Here is a 14,102-nt window from a genome sequence, read left to right as displayed (position 1 = left end):
CATTATTCAACTTTTATTAAACAAAGAGCAAATATTAACTTTTATGATATTAAGAAACAAACTCCTTGACATATCGCCGGTTATTGGGGGAATGATAGCACTATGAAACTTTAAATAAGTCAAGGAACCGACGTACATTTTCGTGTTAATGACGGAAAAACTCCTTTTCTTGGATCAAGAACAAAAAGAAAATACATATTACTAAATTATTGATATTACGTAAAGCAGCAAACCTTAAGTCATGTGTTGAAAAAAAACCCCACAATGTTTTCAGATATAGCCAGTGGATACAAGTAACAACAGCAGTAACAACTTTTATTTGGTAAAGGAGTCAACTTTTATTGATGGATTTAGGAAGGATAAGCTTCATTTTATAAAGCCAGTGAAAAGGAACTGATAGTATATTGTGAAGTTTTCATAAGTCAAAACGCAGACATTAATTTATGTGATCAATACAAAGAAACTTCTATTTATAAAGCCAGTAGCCAGACACCTAATACAATTGCTTTTCATTTTTACTGAGTAAGGTAGCAAACGTAAATTTAAGTAATTTATTCCAAGAAACTTATTTGCATAAAGTCGGACAAAAAAGGCATGGAGGCACTGTTTTAATTTTACGAAGTTATTCAGCAGACATCAATTAATGTGATCCATTTTATCCAGCATTATAAAGCGATATTTCTCCAGTTGTTTTAGACCAAAGCTTAAAAATATATTTAAGAAATCATTCATCTCTATAAGTATTGGAAATTGATTGATTTGTACAATCAAAATTCTAATGAACAACGTTACAGAATAATGTGTGTGTCGGGAATATTAAATCAAACGCGGACAGTGTCTGAGTAAACATTAACTTGTACATAATTTAGTTTTTATTAAATTCGCTTTTGTATTTTTTATTTTTGCAAAGAGTAATATTTGATCAGTTTATACCCAACTGTACAGCGTATTTCATTGTACTCACTATTTTAGTATTTTGATATATTTCAAATTTAGTTGTATTACAATTGCACTAACTATTTAAATATTATGATGAATTTTAAATTGTGTTGTATTTCAACTGTACGCACTTTTTTGCACTATTGGCCGCTTGATGCCAAGAATGTTTAGGAAATTGACATTGCATAAATTGAACTCTACAATGGCCAAGCTAATAAATTATGGTGAGTTTTTGATACTCTTTCTGGTTTTTTGTTCGTAAACCAAAACAAATGTTGACTGCGTTTTTTGGGAAGCGTTTTAGAGTAATTAACCTGGTATATGAGCAACATATATGTTATTCGGTTATTTCAGTACATCTGAAATCGGACAAACATAAATTAGTTAAGGTGTAGCAGTATGTAAATTTTATCGTTGAACCGTCAGACCGGTCAGCATCAAATTAGACCGTTTGAATTAGCAATCGTTTGTTTAAGAAATAAAGTACGAGATTTTGTGAATGTTGCAGAATAACCTCCGAGGTCGAGAAATGTTGTTTTAAAATATAAAAGCTGAGGCGTTAGCCGAGGCTTTATATTTCAAACAACATTTCGAGACCGAGGAGGTTATCCTACAACATTCACAAAAACAAGAACTTTATTTCTATTCTACTAACAGCCAAGTATTTCTACAGATCGTTTCTCCTATAAAGAGACGATCTAGGTCATTTTGACGGCTGTTCCTTGTAACCCCAACGGTTTTGTTAGTAATGTTTACATGTGTATCGATCAAAGGAATCACATGCAGACGACATATTTTTTCTTAGGATTTTAATACTCTTCACTTATTTATAAAATATCTTTGAATCACATTCATAATATTTTAAGGGCAATTTAATACGATTATTACTACTACACCTTATATATTGTTTGTAAAAACACGTAGTGAAAATGTGCTAGGGAGGTGCTAGGAACAGCCGCGTTGATCTCTTGAAAATAAAAATCTGAGGCAATACACATTGTTTTGACTGGAACTAACACGTGAAATTGACATGGTTGTAAAACTGGTTACGGTTTGAAGTTGTACTTCAATGATTAGTGCGAGACAAATAGGTATTTCTGATCTAATAATTTACTGATGACGTTCGTGGCATATTGGAGAATAATGTGCGCGGCATTTCTTTGATCTCGGCAATAACTGTAGTAGAATGGTCTTTTTGTTGATATGAAATAAACTATATAGAATATATATCCTTATTTTACTTGTCTCTATAAGTAAGAAAGTCTGGGTAGTAAACACACTAACATCTGATATTCCCTCAATATTTTTACTAGTAAATGTTTTGATTATCAATAAGCAAAATATTTTGATTTTTGAATTTCAATATAGACAGAGCTCTTCTTCATAGGAGATAAATGCACTCCAAAATGGTCACGACCATTCCGCCCCCTTAAATACAATGTAGCAACGCACTTTGAAAATAATTCAAGAACGAATCTCAGACCAAATCTACGCACTTTTATTAGTTAAAGTGTGTTACATGTATAAATATACTATTTTAAAGTTTAAAATATTTTCATCCAACCATTCACGTTTTTTAAAGTGTGTTTTTATTGTGATTTCTTTGTAGCTCCAAAGGTAGAAATTTGTTTGTGTTTACGACAGTTTGATATGTTTTTTAATGCTTGAAGTTTTAAAGTTTGTAAACTAACACGGACTAAAGAAGTAATAAACAATTTTATAAAAAAGTGTTTTTTCTTTTGTTTTCAACAAGAACTGAGATTATTAGTGTATCGGATATTTATGTTATGAATCAGTTTTTTAGTTTGTAGATAAACAATCACATACATTACGTTGAAGATCGATAATTAGTATTTGCACTGGTTTTATCGTGCTAATTATTTTATCATTTTGATCGCATGATTCGGTAAAATAACCTTTAGAAAAGCATTGAAACCAACTAGAAAACTGTAATTGATGCATTTAATGTTATGTATCATGTCAACACAAAAATTCGACCATTAAGCATTTTTTTTTCTCTGCCACATTTAAACAAATGATCATTAATAAGGCCGGTTATATTTGTCTGCGTATTCGCGCCTGGACCTGTAGATGCTTTACTTTTTTTTACTACTTATTTAGGTGTTTGAACCGTGTCCTGTTAAAATAACAAAATATGCTAAGCATACCTAAACAACAGGTAAACATGTACACTAGATTCTTAAACAATTCTACAAAGTGCAATATTTAACAACGATATGCATTATTAACAAACATAGTTTTAAAAAAACCAGCGGGTTTCTATCTCATGACATGTAAAATCAGTAGCAAATGTTTAAAATACAAATCATTGCCCTAAACAGATCTAGATTGTGAGAGAAAAGATATTATTAATTATTTTTATATTTTAGTAGTTTACTGTTCTTTTCAAAAGGGTTACTTTTAGAGTTGTAAGGTGTCACAATCCTTCTTTAATATCCATGTCTTTGTCTTATTACTGTATCATTTAGTGTAATTAGTGTACACCGAGTGCACACGTACATAAACAAAACAAAGCAACACTCAAGATATTTCGATCAGTGGTTAGTACCACAAGAAAATGAGGTAACACGAGAATATTTATAGTAGTGGGTTGAATAAAGTTTACTTAAAAGCATATGCTAATAAAGATGATGAGAATAAAGATGAGAATAATAGTGAATTAAAATGATTCACATCCCGAGCACTTCATTTTTATAAGCATTTTTATTTTAATTTTGAAACGTGCAAAAACAAAACAAAAAAAATACATCAGATATTTCGATCAGTGGTTAGCTACCACAATAAAATGATGTACATATTTCACACAGAGATTTTCTCTGTTTGTGAATATGATTAAGTTGGGGAATAGCTTGGTAGGATGCCACTCGGCTTTCTACTGGTTGCTAATGGAAAAGAGAAACAATTCCGTAAAATTAAAACAAGTTCTTTATTCTTTAAACGTCGGATGGAAAGTGCATTAAAACAAAAACATATTTCGAAACACCCTGTAGTAAAACACAGCAATGCGAGAAAGCGAGATCATTTCTCCGCTTATAATCTAAGGATCGATATTTCCGCATAAGTATGAAAATGCATAACGCTTATAGAATGCAAGAAAACTAGAAAACAAAATATAAACTGTTGTCATTCAATAATTAAAGAGGAAATAACTACTAAATATTACTTAGCTGACGAATTTATACCGATTCTTAAATTCACCTTCTCGCACTGAAGAGTTCACTACAGGTTTACAATAATTACGCGGCGAATTCAAACTTTATAAAAACAGCATTTAACAGCATAGTAATTCAATAATAAAAATCACACATTTAAACGAGATGAAGCAAAATTATGCATCATTGCATAATAAACAATGACGCGAAATATCTTTTATAGAAATGAAAACTAAAATCCTGGAATGACAAATTCATAGTTCCGCCAATAATAAGAAATATATAGTTAATCATTGTAAACAAAACAAACTCAAATTTTTCAAAATTAGCAACAGAAAAAAAATATAATAAAATACGTACTGTAATGAAAACCTAAATTACTGAAAATATATAACATTTCATTCAAGCTTACCAACAATTCCGTAATATTAAAACAAGTTCTTTATTCTTTAAACGTCGGATGTAAAGTGAATTAAGTAAATTCACAAACCATCCGGCTGAATTTTGAATTGCTCTCATTGACCAATCAGGATACTTGATTTAAATGCTAGCGGGCTAATTTCACAGAATTTCTTCTACGAGCTGACACTGTTTACTAAAGGCCAAAACGGTGATAAAGTCAATTAGATGAATTTCGATGTACGTATGTTAACAAAGAGAAGATTAAGTAAAGCCGAAATGAGTAAATAAGTTTTCTGACGTAGTGAAAATAGAATAATCTTCGCGAGTCGCTAAAGTGTCGCTCTGATAACAAAAAGAATTCATCTTCAAAGGTTTGCCTGAACGAGGAATTTGTCAGTTTATTTATCAAATTAACTTATTGTCCGACAATCTGTCGTAACTAAATAATTTCCAGAAAAGTGTCAAATTGTTTAGATGCCATGGTTATACAATTAAAAGTAAAACGCTACTAATAAATGTTCTCGATTAAGAAATAAAGTAAAACTTTTAACAGTGAGAAAAAAAACAAAGCATTTAAAATAAGTAAAATTTAAATGATTTTGAAATAAAAATTGTAACTCTAAAATGCTAAAAATAGAAAAATTAACTTGAGCGCAGTTAACACTCCGAAATTATAACCTGTTACATTAAAGTTTTAAAATTCAGAGAATTTAAAACTATCTATAACAATTTTCCCCCTTATTAGTCCCCTACCGGTTTTCACCGGAGGGGATTATAGCTTTCCTCTGCGTCCGTCAGTCCGTCTGTCCGTCCGTCCGTCCGTCCGTCCGTCTGTCTGTCCCACTTCAGTTTTCAACACTTTTTTTCTTTATGCGTTTGAGGAATAATATGAAATTTGATGAACAGCTTCAAAACGTCAAACTACAGATGAAGTTTACATTCTGTAGCGCCTGGTTGACATATTTTTGAGAAAATTAAATTTTTATATTCCAATTTTTTAATGTTCGGGTTTGATATTCTGCATAACAGTGCATGGCTTTCACAATTTCTACAAACCGGTAGGGGACGTGTATTGCTTATGCAATACTCTCAGAATGATTGTTGTTATAGTTTTAAATTCTCTGAATTTTAAAACTTTAATGTAACACATATGTATTATGAAAAAGTGTATAGTAATGGATGGAATAAATTTTACATAAAAGCACAGTCAGGCTAATAAAGATGATGAGAATGAAGGTAAAGATAATAGTGAATTAAAATGATTCACATTCCGAGCACTTCAATTTTATAAACATTTCTATTTTAATTTTGAAACATTTTTTTCCTCGAAAGTTTAAAATCTGAAAAATTATTCCATACCTTTAAACGGTTTATTTATAAAGATAAAAACGTCTCAACTGAATACGACATTTTTCCCTATCATGGTCACGTGGTGAGACAATCTCCATTATTTCCCCGAGGAATAGACCACTTTCCTGGTACTGACGTTAGTGATGTACTCCATGGCTGGCGGCACACTGAAGAACGACTCCACAGAACGTCTACTCCTGTCCTCCTCCCTGATCGACACACGTGACATGTTCAGGAGTTGTCGTTCCTTGTGGAACGGTTTAGGAGAAGGGCTACAGTTTGGAGAGACCTGTCCTATGACGCTGAGATTCAGGTTACGTTTAGCAATGATGTCTATAGATTCCTTGTCAAGGTCCTTTTCCGACGTCTCAGACCGAGCGTCCATGAGTTGTTTCCCTTTGATAATGGGTGCTAACTTCCGGGGAACGGGGGTAGGACAAAGATAGAACTTCTTCTCGCATTGTCTGTTGGGAAACGGCTGAGGCCCGCTATTGATCTGTATATTTATTACACTGCTCATTTTTGGGTTTTTGGGGTTTTTACGCCTTCCCCTAAGTAGCCGCTGTCTTTCAATGGCGACCATCATCAGCTGTTCGTCCCGGTTCTGGATGCTCCGCCGGAGGTCGTGGATCTTGCGTAGATATTCCTGTTGCCTGTCACTGACCTTCCGGTATTCACTGAACCAAGGCGGGACTTTTGACGGCATGTTGAATTTCAAAAACAGATATGTTCTCAAATCAAAAATCACAAATCCAATCCAAATTCATTGTACATCTTTGATTAACAGTATATATCCAGAATTGACAAAACACACTACATGATCAACAACATGCGGCAAAATCCAATAAATACACACTGTAAATTGTCGACCTCTGTGTTAAAAAGTCTCCGTTCGAATGTAAATGTTTCAATCAAAGCTGATTAGCTAATCTGTCCAGGGCAGCCAGATTACATGGATTAAAAAGAATTGACCTCTGTTGTCGATAAGAGGGTTAATTCTGGAGTAAAGCAAATTTAAACCTACTTTCTCTGTATAGGAATGCGTTTGTTACGCAGTCCGGCTGCTATCGATAAAATAGATAATTGTTCTGATTAATATTGTATAACGGGTATAAATTTAGTTGTTTTACCCTGAATAGCTATATAGTGTAATGAAACTGTCAAAACAAAGAGTGTCGAATGTTCCAATAACCTATATCTTAATGTCAAAAGTTTCAATGACGTAGTGTCTTTGATATAAAGTTATTAAAATATATACATGAACTAAATGTAGTGCAAACTATTTATTTTTCTATTTGTTCACGAATCGGGGCTCAACATATACCTAGGTCCAATGGTAAGAGATCTGAAGAAATCAAATTTATGTAACGTGCAATTTGATATCAAATAGCAAGATCATTTTGTTTAATTCTCAATTGATAAGCACCAAGCTCTCAATCTTGAGTAACATTGTGTATTAGTTTTAAATAAAGTGACTAACACTCTTCCTATACACTACTTATGACCAAATTACACAATATATTAAACTTAAAGATCAAGATGTTTAATTTATTAGTTAAGAAAATATAAGAACGTAAACAAGTTTGTAAAAGTAGGACAGGAGTCATCGCAGTAACTGATATGATTCGAATCATGACCTAACATTCAACATTACATAAATTATTCTGACTAACAGAAACCGTCAAGATTTCCTATAATTTTCAGGAACCGGACGTTTTGAACACAATATAAAATCAGAAATGATCTCTGGTAAATTCCACAAGATCCGGTAAAGGACCTGTGCGCTCAGTCCCACCACGTATCTATGAGTGGGGTAGCGCGAACACACGGCGCTAAGGTAAGCATCGACCACTTGACCGGGGTTGCTATTGGTGACGGCGCTCAGGAATGTCTTTCCTTTGTCAACAGCTGTTAAAACAAGACATGACGTCATGTATAAAACAAAGTAATAAACTTTTTGTTGGAGTTAATTTTGATAACAATACTACTCGGTCATATCATTAAGACAACTCTCTGAACATTTTGTTTAAAATTATGTCAGTTGTTTTCAAAGAGATAAGACAAATGATACATAAATAACTTTAAAAAGTAACCTTATAGAACGCACGAAACCAACTTTTATATGCGAGGTTTGCGTGAGCTAATCGTCGCGAATATTTCTCGCCGCGGACATGTCTTTGTCGTATTGTTGTTTTTATATGAAGAGTATCGATTATACTTCGTCGCGAATGTTAGTCCCCCCGAACTAATTGATCTCAGGTAAATCGTGAAAAGAAGTTGTCGCGAATAAACGTTGATTTACAAAATACAACGACTTTTATCCTGTCATGTATAGACATGCATGTCAATGTGTAAGTTTGTCTTATTATTAGAGAAAGAGATAGCAAATTCTAGGAATATCTTTATCAATAAAAAAAACAGGAACATGTTTACAGAGTATGACGAATTCTAGTGCACAAGAAGAGTCTAATAAATTTTAGGATTATTGTAGATATTCACCTTGTTCGACATAGCCTTTGCCGTAGTATTCCTTGACCTCGGGGTCACACCTGTTGTAGGCCTCCTGCAACAACAGGACAAGGTTGTCTGGATTGGTCATGTTTGTGGCGAAATAGCCAGGTTCTATGATGTGGACTGATATCCCTTCCTTGTACAGGTCTCGTCTGTTTAAATAATATAGAACGGGTACAACGTGAATGTCCACTTCAACATACATGGAGATCAAACAATTGCTGTTGCTAGTTTTACTTTATTTCTGGCTTCAAACAACACGAAAGTTTTATGAAGGTAAATCATATGAATATGGTAAGTTAAACCTTCAGTTGAATAATTTCGTAGTGAATACAGGCGCGGAACAATATTTTTGTATACTGGAAAGAGGGGTCCAGGGACTATTTTTGATACTTTTACTATGTAAATTCAACAAATTGATATTTAAATTTTTCACAGGGGTTCCGGACCACCCCCCCCCCCCCCTTGCCATCTGCCCCCATCCCCTCCCTGATCCACAAATGAAACATTTGTTATATACCTTAATCTCAGCTAACGCTTCACAAAATTGAAGTATCCAAGTCGGTCAATAAGTGGGAGTGACTCATAATGAAATCATTTAAAACAAATACTGTGGAATCATTAGAATTCGTGGTGGCTCAATTTTCGTGGTATTCGTGGGTAGCCCTCGCACACGAATTTACATTCTCAATCATAAAATATTTAGCTTACCTTCTGATACTAAAAACTGACGCATCCACGAAATTACATCCCCACGAATAATAAAACAAGTTGCTGTCCTTTAAAAAAGGACTACAATACGTGGACCATTTGCATGTGTGTCCAACGAAAACGTGAAGGCCTTAAGATTATTAAAGATTTCACCGACTCTAGCCCTCTGCTTTTAACCACTAAATTTGTTCGTTGTATTACGTATACATGTATGTATAGCCCTGACTTTTTATCTCAGAATTTAAAAGGTTCATACATTTAAAATAATTATGATCTATCTATGAATGAAGTTTGCATGATTGTATAGTATCAGGCATTCGGTGAATTCTACTATTTGCGCACACATTACAATTCGCACTTCTTTGTTCACTATGCAGTGACAGCTTTGTGTAAAATAAAAATTTCATATTTTGATGCATTTTCTTGAGATTTAAACTTTTATACAGTGACATAATTATTCAATCATACTTAAATGCTTAAAAAATTTAATCGGGAAGTTCTCTAGCCTCGCCTTATATAAAAGTAAAGTTAAGTTACATGTGTATTCGGAAAACAACAAATCATTGCAAATTATGCTATTTGATGCATGTTGTAGTTTCGGCATAATATTAATATTTCATAACACTGGTAGTTCATATCACATGCCAATCATTTTCTAAAAGGAATACTTTGTTTCTGTACTGTTTACCGACAACTTTACAATTACAGCGCCTTTGAACTTTTGTGTGCATATGGCACGGAATCCCGATCCCGGTTCAGATAAACGTGTGCTAGCCTGGTTCCCTTAGCTACCCATTACGCACAGGAACCAGGCTAGCTCATGCGCAGGGTGAATTTTCCCCATAGCATCCGGTTTAACCTCGCTTATATATTTTCTGCGTGGACCTCAGGGTCCACGCAAAAAACCCATTATCCACAAAAATTGCCCCCCCCCACCCCACCCCCCCCCCCCACCCCACACAAGAAATTAATTGATTCCACAGTATATGAGGATTATTGGTATTTAAATTTGATTTCATTTTGAATTCCCTGCGCACGATTGTCAGCACTTAGTAACACGAAACCTGCCTAAATCAAACCTTAAAAATGTGTTCACAGTATCTAGTAGAAACAAAACATTTATCAAATATTTCATGCACAGTACCTTAGGCAGTCCGAATAGGCCTCTGCTGCGTATTTAGATGCACAATATGGCGTCGGGGCCAAAGTTATTCTCCCGCAGATACTAGTCATGTTGACGACACGCCCCTTTTCCTTCCTGAGGAGTGGTAGGCAGGCGTTGGTCATATCAATCATTCCGTACAAATTGACTGACATAACGACCTCGTAGTCCCGTCGTGTGAGCCAGTCGACAGGCCCCACACTGCCCGCTACACCGGCATTGTTGACTAGAGCCCAGATTCCTACACCAAAGACAACGATGATAATCATATCAAATCAGTTCTATACAGGGTCATAACGAAATGCTATTGAATTTTAAATCCTTTAATTTAATTAAAAGATGGTTAACTCTTCCCCATTACAATCAGCAATAGTGATAAAGTATAGGTAAGTATGGAACGCCATAGCTGTGGCTATTTCATGTGAAGATGGTGCTTAATTATATGAAGATGGTGCTTTGTTATATGAAGATGCATGCATGGTGCTTTTTTATATGAAGGTGGTGCTTTGTTATATGAAGGTGGTGCTTTGTTATATGAAGGTGGTGCTTTGTTATATGAAGATGGTGCTTTGTTATATGAAGATGGTGCTTTTTATATGAAGATGATGCTTTGTTATATGAAGATGTTGCTTTATTATATGAAGATGGTACTTTATTATATGAAAATGGTGCTTTTTATATGATGGTGCTTTTTAATGTGAAGGTAGTAATATGGAGCTTTATTTTTTGAAGACTGAGTTAAATATTTATTATCTCGAAATTTTGAATTGATACAATTAATATCTATTTAATACACAATTGCTAGTTTCTCCTTTTTAGCATAATAAGTATTTATGTTACGACATGAACTGTACGACTTCATCTCAACTGAATTGACAAATATAATACAATATTTTGTCAGTATTTCTTCATATAAAAAAGCACCATCTTCACATAAAAAAGCACCTTCACATAAAAAGCACCATCTTCATATAATAAAGCGCCGCCTTCATATAATAAAGCACCATCTTCATATAAAAAAAGCACCATCTTCATATAATGAAGCACCATCTTCATATAATAAAGCACCATCTTCCCATGAAATAACCACAGCATAATATAATAAAGCACCATCTTCACATGAAATAGCCACATAAGGCAGCTATGGCGTTCCATTCGTAATGCCTAACTCTGAGTATGGCAAGTTGGCAACTCAGTAAGATATCTGACAAGAAGTACTTATGTATTTCTGTAAAGAAATGATCGGCATGTGATAGCAATTATTATTATGAACTGGTTTTATGTAATGCAAAAAAGTACAACATGCATTTTTCCGGAATAGAAAGCAAAATATTAACTTAAAGTTTTATAAATATTGATAAAAATAAGTTTTATGATTATTAGGCAAAGTATACCTCCGAATGAAATGTTCTTGATTTATAAAACTATTTGTCTAGTAATTGAAGATTTACATGAAGCTGTCACTACATAGTACTGTGGTTTTATCAATAATCGTTGCACACCAATTTTCGTGGATTTCGTTGTTAAGTTGATCCATGATATTAAATGTTAATTGAAGTGCAATTTCTATTGTGATTTTCACTTTATCCATAAAAATTGATCACTTGAATATCAATGAAACCACAGTAAACAAAGTAGTGCGAGGCGTAATATGTGCGTAAATGCCAAACACACGGACACAACTGTGATCGGCCGAACGCCGATCACAAAAATCGGGTTTTCAAAGTATATTAATCCTAAATATGATAGAAGAAGAAGAAGAAGAAGAAGAAGAAGAAGAAAAAGAAGAAGAAGAAAATTGCAATGGTCACCTGTGTCATCTGGAAGTTGTGCTTTTATATAAAGGAGGGCCTTCTTAATTGAGTCAGGGTCAGACACATCCAGTGGAAAAGTCTTTAATTTACGTGAGCACGATTTCTTCAACTTCTCCTCGCCATTGTTTGTTAAACATCCGGCAAAAACAGAGAGGCCTCTGGCATCCAGCTCCTTAGCTAGCATGTGTCCAAAGCCCGTGTCACATCCGGTTATGACCACGTGACGTCCCTCATAATACGGAAGCGGAAGTTGACGAAGACGTCGTCTCAGGTCAAAGAACAGAACACAGATCAGAAGGACAGTCACAGCTACTGCAATCATGTTGCTGAAATACGGCCAAAAATATGGAAGGTTTATAATAATTGAAGGTTCTATTCAACTTGATTTATAAGATCATAGAAACCTGGAAAATCTCTAGAGATTTAAAATGTTGATACATAAACGTAATTAGAAAAATCTACTAGCAAGTCAATATTTGGTTATATCTCTAATTGTAATAGCATATGTTGATGGAATTGTGAATGCATGTATCATTACTTGCATCTTCTAAACATTTCGCAACGATCTGAACATAAACTAAACTAAAACAATCAAATTAGTAGGACAATATTACATGTACATCTCCAAAAGGCAATCGGTACTGCCCGCTAAATCATGCATATTAATGAACGAGTGACCCTCTGTGGATATTTCGTCGAGCCATATTTTGATACGAAAATTGAGCTGGATTTTTTTTTGGTTACATTATAATAAATGAATGATTTAAATTGTTTTTCTTTAAGAGGTATATGTGTTCATGTACATGTATTTTTGGTACGTATCGGAAGCGCTTACCTAGAGCAGAGTGTTATAGATTTGATGAATGCATTTCATCAGACTTATTACTTTCATTGACAAATGCAGGCTGTCCTTTAACTATTTTTAATCAAAAGTTTAAAATTAGATGTCAATGAATAATGTTTCATGCCAATGATTTTTAATTTAGACCAAATATTAGAAGAGGACAACTGTAAACACAAAAAATTGAGCATATTCTGTCTGCCACTAGATTCCTGGTAGACTTTTATTGTGTTTCATACAGTGTAGTGCAATATTTCTCCCTTGTGTGACTCGTTTAATAATCTTACGATAATTAGCATGTACTTAGCTGAATTACATACCACTGTATAATGTACTCTTATATTACGTAGTAGTACAAGCGGTACTGAAGTATCGGTATGTTACATCAACATGCCTCAAAACCGCGGGGTTGGAATTATTTATTCACAATGAGCGCCACATTCACACATATTAACACGATTAAGATTTTTTTTCTTTTCGGAAATTGAAATAGTCATGGTTCTTTTTAACATCAAAGACATTATTTCAGCAGTGATCAAGGATTTAGAGCGTAAAGAGAAATTAGAACGAGAGGAAAATTTAGAACGTAAAGAGTGCACACTGTAGCAGGTGCGATGTGCGCGCGTTCTGTAATCAAGGTGATTGTTTTGTACCGACTCAAACCGACTGTTAACGCTGTGACTGGTTCTGTCTGTTTATGAGCAAAATTAAAAACTGTCAATAATTGGCAATGTTTACATTTAAAAACAAATACCGCAGTAAGCATATCAAACGAGTGCGTGCTTTATCAAACAAAACTCTATTTTTCGGCAAGTGGGGGCAGGGACGTATATACATAGTTAGTATATACGTCCCTGGTGAGGGTACTTAATAATACATTCACATATGTACTTAAATTTACAGTAAAACAATCGCAATGATCGAATCTCTTTACTACATAACATGGTATGCCTCGATCGATTAAAATACAACGTAATTGTTCAATCTTCTCACGCCCCCTTTGCGTTAAATCAACAATCGACCTATTGTATTTACTGTACGTACCTCGCTAACTAGAGCCTATACCTGTCTATATGCTGTCCCAGTTATCGTGTATTCATGTTGTGCGTTCACTGGTCCCGTGAAACTATCCAGGTATTGCTTGGGGGTAGATCGGGACAGCGCGCAAGTCACAGCACGGGACACAGGGGTCTTATTAT

The 14,102-nt window shown here is 34.2% G+C and overlaps 1 protein-coding gene across 2 annotated transcripts; it reads right to left on the bottom strand.

Moving 5' to 3' along the window:
• Positions 1 to 7,500: 7,500 nt before the first annotated feature.
• On the bottom strand, positions 7,501 to 14,102 carry LOC128179517 (dehydrogenase/reductase SDR family member 9-like). 2 transcript variants are annotated; one of them, XM_052846955.1, is made up of 5 exons: positions 13,969 to 14,102; positions 12,060 to 12,388; positions 10,231 to 10,489; positions 8,364 to 8,527; positions 7,501 to 7,772 (listed from the first exon to the last, which is right to left on the bottom strand). In XM_052846955.1, exons 2-5 carry the CDS (start codon positions 12,382 to 12,384, stop codon positions 7,546 to 7,548), a joined length of 975 nt encoding a protein of 324 aa, XP_052702915.1. In that variant the 5' UTR covers positions 12,385 to 12,388; positions 13,969 to 14,102; the 3' UTR covers positions 7,501 to 7,545. The 2 variants fall into 2 exon arrangements, with proteins under 2 accessions (XP_052702915.1, XP_052702913.1); XM_052846953.1 differs by having other exon boundaries at positions 13,948 to 14,096.

Source organism: Crassostrea angulata, chromosome 4 (genome assembly GCF_025612915.1).
Source record: "Crassostrea angulata isolate pt1a10 chromosome 4, ASM2561291v2, whole genome shotgun sequence".
Taxonomy (NCBI): Eukaryota; Metazoa; Mollusca; class Bivalvia; order Ostreida; family Ostreidae; genus Magallana; species Magallana angulata.
The sequence above is the reverse complement of the archived record's forward strand: the minus strand, read 5'-3'. Positions and strand labels throughout refer to the sequence as shown.

Excerpts from the sequence above, each read along its gene's own strand:
- LOC128179517 (XM_052846955.1), bottom strand. The coding sequence starts at position 12,384 with ATGATTGCAGTAGCTGTGACTGTCCTTCTGATCTGTGTTCTGTTCTTT. Across the intron at positions 8,528-10,230 it reads GCCTATTCGGACTGCCTAAG|ACGAGACCTGTACAAGGAAG; the intron begins GTACTGTGCATG and ends TTATTTAAACAG. Across the intron at positions 7,773-8,363 it reads CAAAGGCTATGTCGAACAAG|CTGTTGACAAAGGAAAGACA; the intron begins GTGAATATCTAC and ends TTGTTTTAACAG.